Here is a 19,441-nt window from a genome sequence, read left to right as displayed (position 1 = left end):
TGTGGGAAGATCCACAGTTTGCCTGCCTCGGCCTGTGTGACCTTGGCTGGGGAATAGTGTATGGGTAGAAGGCATCCCTAACTGCACCCTCCCTAGCCTCTCTCTTTGTCTCGTCATCAGGAAATGGGAGATACCACACTAAACACCCTCTGGTGAGGATTAAATGGGCCCTAGCACACAGTAGGTTCTCTGTAGATGTTAGCCAATGGCCCTTCACTTTGAGGTCAGGCCTCCAGAAGCTCCAGGCTCCCATTAAGGTATAGAGAATCACGGGACTTCCCTGGTGGTCCAGTGGCCAAGATACCATGCTCCCAATGCAGGGGGCCTGGGTTCAATCCCTGGTCAGGGAACTAGATCCCAATTGCCGCAACTAAGAGTTCATATGTAGCAACTAAAGATTTTGCATGCCACAATGAAGATCAAAGATCTCAAGTTCCAAAACTAAGACATGGCACAGCCCAATAAACGAATAAGTAAAATATTCAAAACAAGGGGCTTTGCTGTTGGTCCAGTGGTAAGACTTCACCTTTCAATGCAGGGGTTCTGGGTTCGATCCTCAATTGTGGAGCTAAGATCCACATGCCTCACGGCCAAAACAAACAAACAACAATTAAAACGTAAAACAGAAGCAATATTGTAATAAATCCAGTAAAGACTTTAAAAATGGTCCACATCAAAAAAATAATCTTTACAATCAAAACAAAACAAACCTTTGCTTAAAAAAAAAAAAAAAAAGATATAGAGAGTCATTTCAACAGGAATGTTCACAAGTATTCAGTGGTCTTATTGGCAAAGCCTGGGTCATATGCCCCTCTGTGTGGCAGGAGTAGGAAGTCATTCCCACCCAAATTACAGAGGGTTAGAATGGGGCTGTATGTGGGCACTTGGCCAACCATTTAGGGTTAACTTTGTGCTCTAAGAAAGATCTAATTTCCGTATTTTACCATAGCAGTGAGTATAGGTTAGGTTATGTTACAGTAACAAACAATCCCCAAATCTCAGCTTAGCATAACAAGGTTCTTTCCTCACTTGTGTTATATATTGACTGAGAGTTCTGGATTGTATCTTTCTGGGACCCAAACTGACAAAGCCACTAGTATCTGGAGTCCTGCTGGTCAAGTGTGGCCAAGGAAAGAATACCCTGGAAGCTTTTGTACAAAAACATAAATGCTCTGACATGAAAGTGATACACATAATCTCAGAATGTATTGGCCAAAACTAGTCATGTGACCTGAATGAACTACAGAGAATCTAGGAAGTTCATATCTACCACATTCCAGAAGATGAGATGGACATATCGGTTTTATGACACTAATAACTCTCACTATGAGGAAATAAGAAATTTGGTAGAAATTTCAGAACACTGAGAGACATCAGTTAAATGAGTTTTATATCGTTTGCTTGTCATACCTTGTCATAGTTTTTCTTCTGAGGAGCAAGCTATGAGAAACCTAGACAGCATATTAAAAAGCAGAGACTTCACTTTGCAAACAAAAGAGCCATATAGTCAAAGCTGTGGTTTTTCTAGTAGTCACATACAGATGTGAGAGTCAGACCATAAGGAAGGCTGATCGTTGAAGAACTGATTTCAAACTGTGGTGCTGGAGAAGTCTCTTGAGAGTCCCTTAGACAGCAAGGAGATCAAACCAGTCTATCCTAAAGGAAATCAACCCTGAATATTCATGGGAAGGACTGATGCTGAAGCTGAAGCTCTAATGCTTTGGCCACCTGATGTGAAAAGTCAACTCACTGGAAAAGACCCTGATGCTGGGTAAGACTGAGGGCTAGAGAAGGCGATGATAGAGGATGAGATGGTTGGATGGCATCACCAACTCAATGGACATGAATTTGAGCAAACTCTGGGAGAGAGTGAAGGACAAGGAAGCCTGGCGTGCTGCAGTTCATGGGGTTGCAGAGTCGGAGATGACTTAGCAACTGAGCAACAACATTGCTTATTCCAAGTCCCACTATGCATCATTCAGCTATCACCATATTGGGTTTCAGTCCTCTGCTTGCTTGGTTTCAACCATTTAATTGTTGGTAGAGATGCCTAGATGTCACCTCTGATAGAGAAGTTTCACTGGACACATGACTGCACAGCTAAAGACTACATTTCCTAGGCTCCCTTGCATGTGAATTGCTTTTGGCCAATGGGATGCCGGCAGCTTCTGAGTTATGGCCTTAAAAGGCAAGGAGGTTGGCAACCCATCCCGACTTTCCCTTCCTGGTGTGGAGATGTCTTGGACGTCGGTGTGTCCACCTTATACTGTGAGATGGAAGTGCTGTGTTGTGAATGGTGAGGCAACAAGCTAGAATAGAAAGTTAGAAGAAAGACATGATCATGGAAGTAAGCATGCCCCAAGATCTTCAGGATGTGTTGGCAAACTGGACTCAGGAGAGCTGATGTTTAGTTCCAGTCCAGGTCTGAAGGCCTGAATACCAGGACAGTTGACGATACAGGTCTTGTCTGAAGGCTGGCAGCTCAAGACCCAGGAAAAGCCAATGTTCTAATCTGAGTCCAAGGGTGGGAAGAAAGTTAATGTCATAGTCCTAAGATAATGAGGCAGAAAGAATTCTTTCTTATTCAGAGGAGGGTCAGTCAGTCTTTTGGTTCTATACAGGCATTTTATGCAATCTACTTTACTAAGTCTACTGATATAATATTGATCTCATGCAACAACACCCTCACAGAAATACCCAGAATAATTTTAGATCAAACATCTGGGCATCCTGTGGTCCACTCAAGTTGACACGTAAAGTTGACCATCAGGGGCTTCCCTGGTGGTCTGGTGGTTTAGAATCCACCTCCAATGCAGAGGACATGGGTTTGGTCCCTGGTCTGGGAAGATTCCACATACCATGGAGCAACTAAGCCCTTGTGCCAGAACTACCAAGCCAGCGCTTTTGAGCCCATGAGCCACAACTATGGAGCCCATGTGCCGCAACTACTGAAGCTTGTTCGCCTAGAGCCTGTGCTCAGCAACAAGAGAAGCCACTGTAATGAGAAGCCCATGCACTACAGCCACTCACTGCACCTAGAGAAAGCCCTGGCAGCAACAAAGATCCAGCGCAGCCAAAAATAAATAAAATAAATCTTAAAAAAATTAACCATCATGCTTTCTGACACTGGAACTATCCTCACTGTTAATAGCACTTAGGGTTGCAACTTCTTGGACCGTGACATGAGAGGGGAATAAATTTCTGCATTGTTTAAGCCACTGTTATGCTGATCTTTGCTAAAGCAGCTGAACTGGCGTGCCATCTTATATTTTCAGAAGATATCTCCTCTCCCTGCTCATATCCTTCCATTGAGAAGTAGAGTCTAGTTTCCCTTCCCCAGAAGTGCAGTGGGCTCCTGACTCCTACGTAGCTGTTGCAACAAGGCAGAACTGACACTGTATGCTTTTCGAGGTCAGATCAGGAAAGGCAGTGCAATTTCTTCTTTGTTAGCTGAAATTCTCTTGAAACCTTCAACCATAAGGCAATAGTTTGGCTGTCCCAAAGCCACCAAGCTGTAAGGCAACTGAAACCATCCCACACTAAAAAATCACAGGGACAGAAGGAAATGGCAACCCACTCCAGTATTCTTGCCTGGAAATTCCATGGACAGAGGAGCCTGGTGCACTATTGTCCATGGGGTTGCGAAGAGTCAGACATGCCTGAGCACGCGCACACACACGTGAATATCTGTGATGAGTATCTTTCTACCACTTTCAGCTCAGCATCTGCCAAAGTGAAATGATCACTTTTGGATTCTCCTGTCAATTTTGCTGTCCAATTTTCATCCTTTGTAGGATTTTCTGCATTGGAAAAAAGGTCAACTTTGTCCACACTCCTACTCAATAGTTTTTTAATATTTGTGAAAGTGAAAGTCACTCAGTTGTGTCCGACTCTCTTGAGACCCCATGGATTATACAGTCCATGGAATTCTCCAGGCCAGAATACTGGAGTGGATAGCTGTTCTTTCTTCAGGGGATCTTCCCAACCCAGAACTCGAACTCAGGTCTCCCGCATTGCAGGAGGATTCTTTACCAACTGAGCCACTAGGGAATTCTTTTACTATTTATATGTAATGGCTAACCTTAGAAACTAGAATCTCCTCTAAGATTTAAAAAGAGTCTCTGAGCTTTCTTTAACTTAACTGGAAAAGACAACCATATACACAACAATGAAATTTATAGGGAAAATTGAATGTCTGTATCAGTGGATTTGTTTAACAGTTTTTGGTCCATGTATGTATGTACTTGAAGTCACTCAGTCGTGTCCGACTCTTTGCGACCCCATGGACTGTAGCCTACCAGGCTCCTCCGTCCATGGGATTTTCCAGGCAAGAGTACTGGAGTGGGTTGCCATTTCCTTCTCCAGAGGCTCTTCCTGACCCAGGGATTGAACCTGGGTCTCCCGCACTGTAGGCAGACACTTTACTGTCTGAGCCACCAGGGAAGTCCTTTTCTTTGGTCCATCGTTGGTGCCTAATAAATGTTTCTTTGTGTGGATATGAAAAAAAAAAAAAGGAACCACACGGAAAGTCTTGAGGTTCCATGAAAATAAAGAGATGCTCCATCAAGTCCCAATACCCTTCAGTCTCCCTGCTCTTCCAGTTCTAGCCATCATCTGACTGCAGACGTTGAGTGACCCCAAGCTGGAAATGCCCAGGGAACCTGGCTCAATCTCACTATCCACGGGTCTATCAAAGATAATAAAATAATTGTTGCTTTAAGCCACTAAGCTCTGGGATGACTTGTTACACAGTGACAATGAACCAGTACATCTAGTATAACTTTTATAACCCGATAAATGGGTTCATTTTTAATATGTCTAAGCAGAAATCCTACTCGTTGTTCTTCACCCCAGAAACTTACCTAAATCAGCCACCAGGGCCCTCTGACCCTCAATAACTTAACATCTACAGCACATTAGCCCTCTCCTCTGTGGCCCATCCTCGGTGTGCAAAGAGTTCTTCTTTGTCTGGCGTGGCAGTCAGTTTCTTTTTTTAAACTGAAGTACAGTTGATTTACAATATTGTGTTACTCTCAAGTGCTGCTGTTGTTTAGTTGCCAAGTCGTATCTGACTCTTTTGTGACCCCGTGGACTGTAGCCAGCCTGGCTCCTCTGTCAATGGGATTTCCCAGGCAAGAATACTGGAGTGGATCGCCATTTCCTTCTCAAGGGGATCTTCCCAACACAGGGATCAAACCTGCGTCTCCTGCTTGGTAGATGAATTCTTTACCACTGAGCCACCAGGGCTCTCAAGTATACAGCAAAGTAATTCAGTCACGTTGTTCAGTCACCCAGTCGTGTCCAACACTTTGTGACCCCATGGACTGCAGCATACCAGGTTCCCTGTCCCTCACTGTCTCCTGAAGTTTGCCCAAGTTCATGTCCATTGCATCAGTGATGCCGTCCAGCCATCTCATCCTCTGACACCCTCTTCTGCTTCTGCCCTCAGTCTTTCCCAGCATCAGGGACTTTTCCAATGAGTCGGCTCTCTGCATCAGGTGACCAAAATACTGGTGCTTCAGCTTCAGCATCAGTCCTTCCAATGAGTATTCAGGGTTGATTTCCCTTAAGATTGACTGGTTTGATCTCATTCTGGTCCAAGGGACTCTCCAGAGTCTTCTCCAGAACCACAGTTCGAAGGCATCAGCTCTTTGGCGCTCAGCCTTCTTTACGGTCCAGCTCTCACAACCGCACGTGACCACTGGGAAGACCATAGCCTTGACTATACGGACCTTTGTCGGCAGAGTAGGGTCACTGCTTTTCAACACACTGTCTAGGTTTGTCATAGCTTTCCTACCAAGAAGCAATAGTCTCCTGATTTCATGGCTGCAGTCACCATCCACAGTGATTTTAGAGACCAAGAAGAGGAAATCTTTCACTACTTCCACCATTCAGTCATATATATATACTTTTTGATATTCTTTTCTAAGCTGTTTAAAATTTTTATTTACTTATTTTATTTTTGGCTGTGCTGGGTCTTTGTTGCTGCACTCAGGCTTTCTCTGTTTGCGGTGAGGGTAAGTGGGGCCTACTCTGTGTAGTTGTGCTGCATGGGCTTCTCACTGTGGTGGCTTCTCTTGGGAAGCAAAGGCTCTAGGGCACTCAGGCTTCAGTGGTTGTGGCGTGTGGGCTCAGTACTCCCCGGCTCTAGAGCATAGCATCAGTAGTTGTGGCTCACAGGCCTGGTTACTCTGTGGCATATAGAATCTTTCAGGACCAGGGATGGAACTCATGTCCCCTGCATTGGCAGGTGGATTCTCAACCACTGGACCACCAGGGAAGTCCTCCGCTATACATTATTATTAAAATACACTGAAGGACTTCCCTGGTGGCCCAGTGGCTCAGATTCCACACTCACAATGCAGGCGTCCCGGGTTCAATCCCTGGTCAGGGAACTGGACCCACATGCTACAACTAAAGATCCCACATACCACAAGAAGACTGAAGATCTTTCGTACCACCACTAAGGCCTGGCACACCAAATAAATCAATATTTTTAAAAAGATGTCAAAAACGAAAGAGCAAATGACAATATAAAAAATTTTAAAGTAAAAAAAAGAACCAAACAACAGAAAAGAAAGCCCTGTCCAAGTGATACAGTTGCCCTGGAGATAGCACCCATAAGAACTGGACAATTTTGGCAAATCCATCTCCTTCTCCGGGCTCTGGTTTCCTCATTTGTAAATAGCCTGTACTTATCCTAGATGTGGCTCAGAGGTTAAAGCATTTGCCTGCAATGTGGGAGACCTGGGTTCGATCCCTGGGTCGGGAAGATCCCCTGGAGAAGGAAATGGCAACCTACTCCAGTATTCTTGCCTGGAGAATCCCATGGACGGAGGAGCCACGAGGTGGCAAAGAGTCCGACCGACTGAGTGACTTCACTTTCACTATCCTAGACGTATTAGTTATCTGTTGTTGTGTAACTGATTGCCCTCAAACGTAGCAACTTAAAGCAACAATAAATGTTGATTGTCTCACACAGTTTCTGAGGGTTGGCAATCCATTGAGTGGCTTGGCTGGGTGGTTCTGGCCTAGGATCTCCCATGAGGTTGCAATCGGGATGTTGGTGGGCACAGCTGTCATCAGAAGGCTTGACTAGGGCTGGAGGATGTGCTTCCAAAGCCGCTCATTCACGTGGCTGGAGGACTTGGTTTCTCCACATGTGTGTTTCCCCTGAGGATGATTGCTTGAATGTCCTTACAACATGCCAGCTGCTTCCTCTAATAAAGCAAATGATCCAAGAAAGAGCCAGGCAGAACCTGCAGTGACTTTTATGACCTAACCTTGAAAGTTACACTTTGTTATTTCCACAATATCCTATTAGTCACACTGTCAGTCTATTCAATATGGGAGGGGACTATACACAGGGGCGTGAATACCTGTAGGTCTCATTGGGGGCCCATGATGGAATTGGACTTCATAGTTCTGATATAGCATCTTTATTATTGTAAACAATTTTGACTTCAGAACTATCAAAAAGGTTCCCCCCCCCAACTAATTAACAGTTGTACTGTTTAGAGATCTGTGCTGCTGCTGCTAAGTCGCTTCAGCCGTGTTCGACTCTGTGCGACCCCAGAGATGGCAGCCCACCAGGCCCCACAGTCCCTAGGATTCTCCAGGCAAGAACACTGGAGTGGGTGGCCATTTCCTCCTTCAATGCATGAAAGTGAAAAGTGAAAGTGAAGTCGCTCAGTCTTGTCCTACTCTTAGCGACCCCATGGACTGCAGCCTACCAGGCTCCTCCGTCCATGGGATTTTTCAGGCAAGAGTACTGGAGTGGGGTGCCATTGCCTTCTCCATTAGACATCTGTGGCAGCATTAAAAGCCCTTTCTTCCTTTTCTGTAATTGGGATGGAAGGAGGGCTAATTCATTGGGCTGGAATAACACACAAATAAAGCAAGCTTCTAAATTAATAGAAAACACTGTTTCTCCCAAGGACATGCTTTCTTACTCACAGAGAAACTTTGTTCTCTAAAATCATCAAGCGTTAAAAATTCAATCAGTAAAAATGAAACATTGCACTCCCACTCTTGCCTGTGGGATCTAACTCATTTGATACAGAGTAGCAGCTTCAATTTCCAACTCAAGAGCAGAGCAACGGGTTTCTGGACCCAACGGTCCACACCCACATTAATCTTGTAGTTTGCAAGGATACAGAACCCTGGTTCCTTTCACAGTCCACCAACTGCTTGGCTTTGAGCCTATCATATAGTCATCACCTAAACTCTACATTTCCTCCAAACCAATAATAACTCTTTTTCTCTGTCAAGATGCTCCATGATTGCTCTGCTGTGTCATCTCTATCATCTTCATGGGTCAATAAACTTTACCGTCAATAAACTTGTCAATAAACTGGTGTTGTTAGGCTGATGGACTAAGGCACTATAATCTTCAATTTCCCTGGCTCCCAGGCACCTCTGGGAAATAGATTCCCTTCTCTTATATGCTAAACCATTCATCATTTGACCCAGCCAATTTTTCTAATCTCAGTTTTTTTTTCTTCTTACTGTTTTCTTTTTACAAGGTGATATAATCATTTCCATACATTAAAGTGCGTATCTTATGTGTACAGCTCAAGGAATTTTTAAATATGTGCATGGGCTTCCCAAGTGGCTCAGTGTTAAAGAATCTGCCTGCCAATTCTGGAGACACAAGAGATGCAGGTTCAATCCCTGGGCTGGGAAAAAACCCCGGAGAAGGAACTAGCAAACGACTCCCGTATTCTCGCCTGGGAAATCCCATGGACAGAGGAGTCTGCCAGGGGTCCCAAAGAATAGGACACCACTGAACACAGCACAGCACATGCTCAAGTAAGCACCCCAGGAGCCTCTCTTGGGGTCCCTTTCTGTCCACACCCTGCCAATCTATCACTTCTTGAACTTTAAATTCCTTCCCCCCCCCCCCCCCACACACACATAAACATTCATAGACGTTAATCATCTGGAATGTCCTGCCTCAATAAATGCTATTTTTGACTTCTGATATTCTTTCTATCCTGAGAAGGGCTTGAGTCCCCCCTGAAACTTTTGAAAATACTGCAGGAATGAAGAAAAGTTACAGCTGCGACTACTGCTTAGCCGGTAAAACGGCGCCACGACCAGTTCCTAAAGGGAAGTGCAGACTGGACAGTCACGTGATAGGGGCCGAGCTCTCCAAAAGCAGGTGAGGCAGGTGTGGTCCGGACTCCGCGCAGCCCTGCGGGGCAGAGGCGCGCGGCGGCCATTTTGAGGGGCGGTCACGTGAGAGGACGTACGCTCAGCGGGGCGCTCACGTGACCAGGGGCGTGCTGCGGCCGCCCGGGCGGACCCGGCGAGAGGCGGCGGCGGGAGCGGCGGTGATGGACGGGTCCGGGGAGCAACCCAGAGGCGGGGGTGAGGCGGGAGGCAGACGAGCCGGGGGGAGGGCGAGCCCCCAGCCGACCGACCCCACGATCCCTCCTGCCGGTGTGGGGCCGTGCGATCGCCAAGCACTCCGGCATAGAAACTCCCGGGTCCGGCGCTGCCAGCCTCCACCCACTCCCTCCCCGGGGGTCCCCGACTCTCCGGCCTCCGCATCCCGATCCCTTCCCGCCTGGTGCTCTCTGGCCCCCAAGGAGCGGGAGAACCCCATAATCCAAGCCCCGGGGGCAGGCCCGGGCTTGTCGCCGGCACCACTTCCTGGTGGGAGGGGCGGGTCTCCCCTCAGTCGCCTCAGGCCAGGGGTCTGGACCCTTGAAGTGTTTCCTCAGCCTTCTCCCCCCGCCCCGGGAAGAATGAAGGTTAACAGGCCCAGGACCCCTGCTTCTTTCTTCATCGGGGATTCAGTTGCTTGGGCTCCCACTTCACTTTATCTATGAGGGGCCCAGAAATGCAGAGCCCCCTAGCGTTGTCCTCCCCCAGAGATCAGGAGCCACTCCAGTTCCTTGGATCCTCCTAGGACCCAAGAGTCCAGGCACCTCTTCCCTCCTTTCTCCTCTAGGGCCCACCAGCTCTGAGCAGATCATGAAGACAGGGGCCCTTTTGCTTCAGGGGTGAGTTTGAGGTCTGATTATTGCGGAACGGATTTGGGGAATGAGACCCCATTCTGATTCTGTATCCCCGCAACTCCGTTCCCACCCTAGTTTCATCCAGGATCGAGCAGGGCGAATGGGGGGAGAGACACCCGAGCTGGGCTTGGAGCAGGTGCCCCAGGATGCATCCACCAAGAAGCTGAGCGAGTGTCTGAAGCGCATCGGAGATGAATTGGACAGTAACATGGAGCTGCAGAGGTGTGGCCCCTGGGACCCAGGAGTCCTGCGACTTGGCCCCTTCTCTCTCAGAACCCAGGAGTCCCAGCTCTCAACCCCCACTTCCACTGGGAGGCTGGAGTCCAGCCCCCTTTTCTTTCAGACCCAGAGGTCCAGGGTCCCATCACTCAACTCAGCACTCTGGACTCCCAGCCTTCCCGTGCCCTGGGATCTTGAAACTCTCCTTCATGGAGTCTTTTTCCCCAGTTTCCATCTTGCGGCTTTCCCCCACGATGGCCTCTTTTGATTTCAGCCTGGCTCAGGTCTTGGGTTTTATCTTTGGTTTGGGTGGACCCCAGAGTTGCCACACTGCCTGATCCTCCCTCCCCAACACTGGCTCTCCTCTCTCTTGCAGGATGATCGCAGCTGTGGACACAGACTCTCCCCGAGAGGTCTTTTTCCGAGTGGCGGCTGAAATGTTTTCTGACGGCAACTTCAACTGGGGCCGGGTTGTCGCCCTTTTCTACTTTGCCAGCAAACTGGTGCTCAAGGTGGGCGGCTGCAGGGCCCTGAGCCCAGGGAGGCTCCCTTCAGGCCTGAGAGGACCTGGGAGTCATGAGGTCAACCCTCGGGACAGCCCGGAAACCACAGAGGGAATGGAGAGAGTCAGCTATGGGCCACTCATCAGCTTTTTCATTCATGTATTTATTCACTCAGCATGGGCTTCCCTAGTGGCTCAGATGGTAAAGAATCCACCTGCTAATGCAGGAGACCGAGGTTTGATCCCTGGGTCGGAAAGATCCCCTGGTAAAGGAAGTGGCAACCCACTCCAATATTCTTGCTTAGAGAATTCCAGAGACAGAAGAGCCTGGCCAGCTATAGTCTGTGGAGTTGCAAGGAGTCGGACACAACTGAGCGACCCCCCCCCCCCCCCCCGCCACACACACACACATTCATTCAACAAACATTTATTGGGCTTATGATGTGTGCGACCTGTACTTGGCACCCAGGACGCAGAACAGAACTAGGTTAGGTCCCTGCTCTCAGGAAGCCCGTGTTGTATGATGACTGCTGAGCAAAGTAAACTCTGGTGACATGATTGTGCAAAGGAGCCACAAGACCTTTTCTCAGAGGAGGTGACATTAAAGCCTAAGATGGAATGACAAGAAAGATGCAGTGATACATATAAAGATGGGGGGAAATGTATCCGATAGAGGGCGCAGCACATGCAATGGACCTGAGGTAGGACCAAGCCTGGTGTGTTGAGGGCAATGAGGAGGCCCACGTGGTTAGGATAGAGTAAGGAGAGGGAGAAGGTGAGTGATGAGGGCAGGTTTCAAGGTGTCTTGTGGGCCTCTGTAAAGATCAGCCAGCTTTACTCTGAGTGTAGCAAGAGTGATTGGCTGGTTTTAAACAAGAGTTAGATGACCCAATTTATAAGCAGAAAAGATTTTTCTAGCAAGGATTGTTGTTGTTCAATCACTAAGTTGTGTCCAACTCTGTGACCCCATGGACTGAAGCATGCCAGGCTTCCCTGTCCTTCACTGTCTCCCAGAGTTTGCTCAAACTCATGTCCATTGAGTCAGTGATGCCATCTAACCATCTCTTCTTCTGTCTAGCAAGGACAGCAAAATGTTGATTGTAGAATCTAGGTTGTGTGTATATGCTTCTTGACTGTGAAATTCTTTTTGTTTCTCTGAAGATTCTCATGATAAAATACTGGGGGAGGGGAGCCCCAGTAAATTATTTTGGCTACTGTGAGTAGAAAAAGGGATCTTGAGGCACAAAGGCAAAAACTGGAAAGCTGATGAGGGGTACCTATAATAGTCCTATAATGGATGACTGAGGTGGCAGCAGTGGAGGTGGGGAAGTAGATTCCTTAATGTGTTTGCAAGATTGAGCTGATGGGGCTTGAATGTAAGAGATGAGAGGAACGCAGTCAGGGTGGTAGGAGGGCTCTATATGGAGCTGGGGACAACAGGTGAGAAGCAGTGAGATAAAGGGTGAGAAGGAAAGCTAAGGAAGTTGAAGAGTAGGTCTTGGGTATGGGGGGTGTCAGGCCTTACCTGGCCTGAAGATCAGAAAGCCCTCTCTGGGGAAGTGACATTAGACCTGGGCTTTGAGGGGTGAATGGAAGAGGTTGAGGCCTGTTGAGGCAGAAGAATCAGCATGTGCCAAGGTCCTGAGGCAGGTGAAGAATTTGGTGGGAATGAAGATGTGGAAGAAGGGCAATGAGGTGCAGAAACCAAGAGGAAAAGTGGAATGTGTTCAAGTCAGAGCCTTCACACAGGGCCCTGTAGGCCAAGCTGCACTTTTGATTGTTCATCCCAGAGGTACCAAGGAGCCATAAGATGGTTTGTGAACAGGGCAGGTGACAAGGACGAGATCCATATTACAGTTTATGAGGCTTATTCTGACGCTGAGTGGAAAAGAGACTGCAGAAGGGCAGGAGGGAGACAGAGCGTGAGAAGGGAGGCTGGGGGCCAGTGGCCCCAGGCAGTAGGGACAAGGCTCAGTCCCTGAAGTCCCCACTTCCCATAGGCCCTGTGCACCAAGGTGCCCGAGTTGATCAGGACCATCATGGGCTGGACATTGGACTTCCTTCGAGAGCGGCTGCTGGGCTGGATCCAGGACCAGGGTGGTTGGGTGAGACCTCTAACCCCACCCCATTCCCCCACTCCTCTGGGGCCCTTGGGCCTTTCTGTGCCCACCATAGGAGTGCCCCCTTCCCCATTTTGGGGTCATATGTCTGATCAACCCCTGATTCACAGGGTGCCCAATGACCTGTCCATGACCCTTGACCTCCTTGTGACCTCTGACCTCCTAGTGACCCCTGACCCGATGCCTCGATGCCCTCCCTGGTGCCTCCCTCCAATTCCTCTGGAATCCCTCAAGTTCTATGATAATCCTTTAACTTCCCCACTCGTAGGCCCTTGCCCCTACTTGTGCCCTCTGACCCCTCCCTGCTCCCTCATGTGCTGGCCCAGGGGCTGCCCCTTGGCTGAGTCGCTGAAGTGCCTGCTGTCCCTATCCCCAGGACGGCCTCCTCTCCTACTTTGGGACACCCACATGGCAGACAGTGACCATCTTTGTGGCTGGAGTGCTCACCGCCTCGCTCACCATCTGGAAGAAGATGGGCTGAGGCCATCAACTGCCTTGGACTTTTTCTGCATAAATTATGGCATTTTTCAGGGGGGTGGGGCGGATTTGGGGGCCATGGAGTTTTTCTTACTTTTTTAATTATTGGGGTGGGGCAGGGTAGGGAGGCGTGGTCTTGGGGGGTGGGCACAATAAACCTCTTTCGGACCACACTTTGGAGTCTGAGTCACTGGGCCCGCTTCCTGGCTGTCGCAGGAGACCAGGCTTCATGCGCTGACCCATCTTTTTCTGAGGGTAACCAGTGCCCTCTGTGGGTCAGTGGCGAGTTAAATTGTGGCTCTGCCCTCAAGGAGCCCACAGTCCTGAGGGGAACTGAGGCGGCTTGAATCACCTGTGTCCTTGTCACAGCCAGGGTGTTGTGTTGGAGGCAGCACTGGGCCAGGCCCCAGCCTGACAGAGGCTGGGGGGGTGGTGTTGTGGAGGTCAGGACAGCAGGGTACAAAGCAGGCCTCCTGAACCCCAGGAACTAGGGCCCGGAAGCTTCCACCACATGGGACTACAGGAAGTTGTACATTTACTGAGGAGGAGAAACGGGGAAGAAGCGGGTGTGCAGGCCTCAGGAGGACTAGGAGAACAGGGGTAGGGCTCAGGCCTTTTGGGAAAACCCTTGGAGGTTGGATGGCTGAGGAGGCTGGAGAGGGTCCAAGGGAGACTCTGGAGGCGGCCTGAGCAAGAATTGTCTAGGCAGAGGAGGGACATGAGCAGAGATTGATAGGTTTTGGGGGGAGGAGTCTGGGGTCTGGCCCTGTGCCTTCAGGATGGGAGCCAGCCTGTGGGAAGATGCTGAGCTCAGAAGAGCCACTGGCCGGCCAGTGGCTAAGACCCTGTGCCCCCAATACAGGGGGCCTAGGTTCAATCCTTGATCAGGGAACTATTAATAGATCCCAAACTAAAAGATCCCTCTGCTGAAACAAAGATCCTGTGTCCTCAACTAAGACCTGGTGCCGCCAAGCAATTATTTTTCTTTTAAAAGGACTTCCCCGGTGGTCCAGTGGTTAAGACTCCACCAGTCAATGCAGGGAACATGGGTTCGATCCCTGCTCTGGGAAGATTTCACATGCCACGAGGCAACTAAACTCATGAGCCACAACTACTCAAACCCGCTCTCTAGAGCCCGTTCTCCACAACAAGAGAAGTTACCCCAATGAGAAGCCCGCACGCAACTAGAGAGTAGCCCCGACTTGCCGCAGCTAGAGAAAGCCCATATGCAGCCAGGGAGACCCAGCACAGCCAACAATAAACGAAGAAAATTCTTAAAAAGAAGGGGAATCTGAAAAGGGGATTACTAAGGTCACTGAACGGAGAAGGCAATGGCACCCCACTCCAGTACTCTTGCCTGGAAAATCCCATGGACCGAGGAGCCTGGTGGGCTGCAGTCCATGGGGTCGCTAAGAGTCGGACACGACTGAGTGACTTCACTTTCACTTTCCACTTTCATGCATTGGAGAAAGAAATGGCAACCCACTCCAGTGTTGTTGCCTGGAGAATCCCAGGGACAGGGGAGCCTGGTGGGCTTCCGTCTATGGGGTCGCACAGAGTCGAACATGACTGAAGTGACTTGGCAGTAGCAAGGTCACTGAGATAGTCAGAGTTGGTTGTCATCTCTCTGGCTCTCTGTTCCCCTCTGTCTTTGCCTTTCTCTGACCTCCCTGTCTCTCTGTCCCTGTCTCCCTGGGTCTCCAGTCTTTCCTCATCCCCCGATCCAACAGTCCAGCTTCAGATCACCTTTATCACACCCTTCCTCTCCCTCCACCTGAGAGCACTTTCCAGGTCACTGCTCCTCTAGGCCGAGGCTAAAGGTCTTTGGGCTGAGGTATGCAATTTGGTGAATGAATAACTCAGGCCCCATTGTGACTGTGTGCCTGGGGCAACTGCCCCTCCCCCACAGGCTTTCCCCGGAGACACCCAGAGAGGGGAGACATGGAGGTCTGAAAAAGTAGCTGTAAGGGGAGACTGAGTCACCGCCCAGAGAGAGGGGACAATATGGACACAGGCAGGAGGAGCCCAGGGAAACCATCAAGGGAACTAAAAAGACAGTAAGACTCAAGAGACAAAGCACACTCAGGGCAGCACCTTGCGGGAGGCGGTCAGACTTGGGGCCCAGCTAGGCCCAGTTCCCCGGGTCCCAGCCAGACTGCAGTACACCCCCCAGGAGATGAGGTCAGTGAGCGGGCCTCACCCGCCTCCCGCCCCCCTCCCAGAGCCCCTTCCGGAGCTGAGTTCAGCATGACTCAGCACGGCTACTAGTCTGGCTCTGGGCCAAGACACCCCTTGAGGACCCCAGATACCAGCCTGACTGGCCTCCCCCTGATCAGGTGGTACCCTGCCCAAGATGCTTGGAGAAACTTCTCTGCAAGGAGGGGCCCTGACCTCTGCCCCCAACACCCCTGCAGCCTCAGCTTTCTGCCCCAGCCCGCCAGCTGCCTCCATTAGGGCACTTACAGAGGGTCAAATTCTTGTCTTTGTTTCTCCTTTCCCCCCAAAAATGGGGAGCTCCTTGAGGACAGAGTCCTGTTGTGAACCAGATCTGCCACACAGGCACCAGCCTGGCCCAGATACACGTTAAGAACGTCCATTGGTTGCAGACAGACATCCATCCACAGGTCCCCAGGCCCTTCTTGTTTACTCAGGAACCAGGGCTTCTCTGTGATCTTGAAGAATGTGTCAGGCAAGACTGGGACAACTTCAGAGAGGTTACTTCAGAGCCAAAAACGAATTCTCAGTTTCTGGCTGCCTTCAAAATAATCTTCAGGAAATCCAGTCTCAGAGAGACCCCCCCCCCCAAGTTCCGGTTCACCCCCTCCCAAACTCAGTTCCCAGAAAAAAAAAAGAGAGGCTCATAAAATAGCCCCTAGGTATTCCAAGTGGCCCAGACTTATCTTCCTAGGGCTCCAAAGGATTCTCCAAGACTCCTAACCTCTTTAAAAAGCCCTTACAAGACTTTCAGAAACATTTCCCCCCTCCCCACTATGGGGCTGAACCCCAGGGCTCTATAGCTGTTTTCTTAATCTTGCAGATCACCTCCAGGGTCTAAAGATCTTCCCCAGGAAGTTTCCACAAAAATATGGACTTCCACTGAACTCTAAAGCTGCAGAAACTTCCCCCGACTTTTGAACCCCAAGGCTCCAGGTCCTTGGGGTTCCAGAAATATCATCTCACAGTTTTCCAAACTTCTCACTGCTCCGGGGACCCTCTTATCTCCCAGAGCAATTTCCAGTCTTCTGGAGGTTTCCACACCTCTAAAGAACCCCCGGGGTTCCAGTAACGTCCATGCTCTGACACAACGCCAGAATCCAGCTTACTTTCCTGAGAGACCCCGGGGGACCCAGGGATCATTAGTTTGCAGAGCTCCCAGTGTCCTCATTAATCGTTCACCTATCAGCGAGACCCCTCCAGAATCCCTTGGCTTCCCAGAATTAGCCCCAAAGCCTTTGAATATTGCGAAAACCCCCAGCCCCCCATTTCCATTTCACAACTCCCTCCTGGTACAGGCGCGTGACTTTCCCACCTCGGGGCGGGGAGCTGGAAGCCCCATCTGCTCCTGATTGGTCACTCCCGGGCACTAGGTCCCGCCTCCCGCCACTGCAGATTGGCCGACCGCTCTCCCTGACCGCCCCACTTCCGAGGGCCCGCGCGCTATAAAAGAAGCCGCCTTGTCCACAGGCTTTTGAAGTGCGCTCGGCGGCCCCGCGGATCTGTCTCTTGCTTCAACAGTGCTTGGACGGAACAGACCCAGGGACGCCCCTTGCTCCAGCCTCCGACCACCCTCCAACCTTTTTTCCAGTCGCAACCTTCGGAGTCAGCCACTCAGCTGTCCGCGATCACCGGGACCAGCCACCATTTTTTAACTCCTTATTATTACCGACCAATCATGAGCTCCCAGATTCGTCAGAATTATTCTACCGAGGTGGAGGCCGCCGTCAACCGCCTGGTTAACATGCAACTGCGGGCCTCCTACACCTACCTCTCTCTGGTGAGGTTCCCCAAGACGCCCCCAGCCCAAGTTTCCCTCAGCTGCGCACCTCAGGCCCTCTGCGCACGCGCTGGCCTTCTTTGTCCCCTTCGATAGTCAGAAGGCAGAGTCCGGTTGCCTGGCCTCGCCTCCTGCTTACCATTGTTCCCGCCATCTCTTCCTGCAGGGCTTCTATTTCGACCGCGACGATGTGGCCCTGGAGGGTGTGGGTCACTTTTTTCGCGAATTGGCCAAGGAGAAGCGCGAGGGCGCGGAGCGTCTCTTGAAACTGCAAAACCAGCGTGGCGGCCGCGCCCTCTTCCTGGACGTGCAGGTAAATAGTGTGTGGGCAGCGGACTACATCTCCCAAGAATCCCTGCGCGAGAGACCCCTTGATTGTAGCGGTTTGGGTACTGCATAGGCTCTTGGGAGACTGAGTTCAGTCTTGTGTGGGTTGTTTGTTATGGCTGGAAATGGAGGCGCAGCCGTTCACCCAAGACGCGGCGGTCCAGGACGCAGCGTGTGGTGTCTTGGGACGTGTAGTTTGTAGGATACTGAGGATGAAATATACACGCTCTAAGAGTTTTTTTTCTGGCTAAACCCTTTACTCTAGCAACTACTGGAAAATCAGTTTTTAGTCCTTTCTAGAGTGGCTAGTCGGAGAAGGCAATGGCACCCCACTCCAGTACTCTTGCCTGGAAAATCCCATGGACGGAGGAGCCTGGTAGGCTGCAGTCCATGGGGTCGCTAAGAGTCAGACACGGCTGAGCGACTTCACTTTTCACTTTCATGCATTGGAGGAGGAAATGGCAACCCACTCCAATGTTCTTGCCTGGAGAATCCCAGGGACGGGGGAGCCTGGTGGGCTGCCATCTCTGGGGTCGCACAGAGTCGGACAGAACTGAAGCGACTTAGCAGCTGCAGAGTGGCTAGTACTGAGCCGTTTCTGTTTTCGGTATAGAAGCCATCTCAAGATGAATGGGGTAAAACCCAGGACGCTATGGAGGCCGCCCTTCTCGTAGAGAAGAACCTGAATCAAGCCCTGTTGGATCTGCATGGCCTGGCTTCTGCCCGCGGAGACCCCCACGTAAGTATCTCCTTTCACATCTGCCCATCCTAAGACCTTACCCAGAATGATACTTACATTCCAACTAAGCACTGACCATTTGAATGAGCAGATTTTCTTCTGAGCCTCCCTGCCCGATCTGTCCCATTATTAGATCTGTAAGTGGCAACATTTTCTCTTCTGTTCCTTAGATCTGTGACTTCCTGGAGAACCACTTCCTAGATGAGGAAGTGAAACTCATCAAGAAGATGGGTGACCATCTGACCAACCTCCGCAGGCTGGCTGGTCCCCAGGCTGGGTTGGGCGAGTATCTCTTCGAAAGGCTCACCCTCAAGCACGACTAGGAGCTTCTGGAGACCAGTGGCCATTGAAGAACCCACCTAACATCAGGGCTGCCTGAAGCCCCTCTCTGCAGCTACTAGGCAGCTTTTTTTAACACCCTGGAGCCCTCTCTCAAGCCTTGGACCATATGGAAACAATAAAGCTTTTTGCAGCATATCCTGGTTTTGTGTGTGTATCATGGTGGGGAAAAGGTGGGGTCTCTTCATAAAGCTGGTTGGACTGGGCTGGCAGGGAGAAAGGAGTCTAAGACATAATACCTGTGGGGTGTTGTAGTAGTAGGTTCTCTGCTTCGCCAGGCTGTTAACTGCCCTTCGTAAAAGGGTAGAGCCCAGATTCCAGGGAGAGTTTGGTAAAACCTGGGGTTGGTAACTGGAAGCAGACAGCTGTTAATTAGTAACTAGAAACTGGTTCAGATGAGTTATGTTGCCAGGCACTTGCTGAGCTCCGAAAGTTACTGTCTGGCTCAATTCTGGGAGGTTCAGTATTAAAATTGCCAGCTCCTTTAGTGGGTGACTTGAGAATTACTGTGTAAATTACCCATGGTAATCACAATGCACACCCAGATCTGACCTCCAACGGCTGCTTGTGTGGAACTCAAGGCACATAATAGGTAGAATCCGGCCCGTGGGTCTGAACAGCTGAGACCACATCATGTGAAACAGGTACTGAGCCAGGGTTCAGGGCTCAGCACTATGAAATTGCCCAAATGGGAAAAGA

General features: G+C 50.1%; 2 protein-coding genes across 3 annotated transcripts; both read left to right on the top strand.

Annotated features, from left to right (window-relative positions):
* The first annotated feature begins 9,274 nt into the window (after positions 1-9,274).
* On the top strand, positions 9,275-13,516 carry BAX (BCL2 associated X, apoptosis regulator). 2 transcript variants are annotated; one of them, XM_027515206.1, is made up of 6 exons: positions 9,275-9,372; positions 9,959-10,010; positions 10,101-10,247; positions 10,621-10,756; positions 12,747-12,851; positions 13,243-13,516. In XM_027515206.1, exons 1-6 carry the CDS (start codon positions 9,339-9,341, stop codon positions 13,345-13,347), a joined length of 579 nt encoding a protein of 192 aa, XP_027371007.1. In that variant the 5' UTR covers positions 9,275-9,338; the 3' UTR covers positions 13,348-13,516. The 2 variants fall into 2 exon arrangements, with proteins under 2 accessions (XP_027371007.1, XP_027371009.1); XM_027515208.1 differs by lacking the exon at positions 9,959-10,010 and having other exon boundaries at positions 9,293-9,372.
* Positions 13,517-16,986: 3,470 nt separating this feature from the next.
* On the top strand, positions 16,987-18,880 carry FTL (ferritin light chain). The gene is made up of 4 exons (XM_027515209.1): positions 16,987-17,337; positions 17,504-17,650; positions 18,278-18,403; positions 18,574-18,880. Exons 1-4 carry the CDS (start codon positions 17,236-17,238, stop codon positions 18,724-18,726), a joined length of 528 nt encoding a protein of 175 aa, XP_027371010.1. The 5' UTR covers positions 16,987-17,235; the 3' UTR covers positions 18,727-18,880.
* The last annotated feature ends 561 nt before the right edge of the window (positions 18,881-19,441 follow it).

Source organism: Bos indicus x Bos taurus, chromosome 18, assembly GCF_003369695.1.
Source record: "Bos indicus x Bos taurus breed Angus x Brahman F1 hybrid chromosome 18, Bos_hybrid_MaternalHap_v2.0, whole genome shotgun sequence".
In the NCBI taxonomy this organism is placed as follows: domain Eukaryota; kingdom Metazoa; phylum Chordata; class Mammalia; order Artiodactyla; family Bovidae; genus Bos; species Bos indicus x Bos taurus.
Note: the sequence above shows the minus strand (reverse complement) of the source record. Positions and strands in the feature narration are given on the sequence as shown.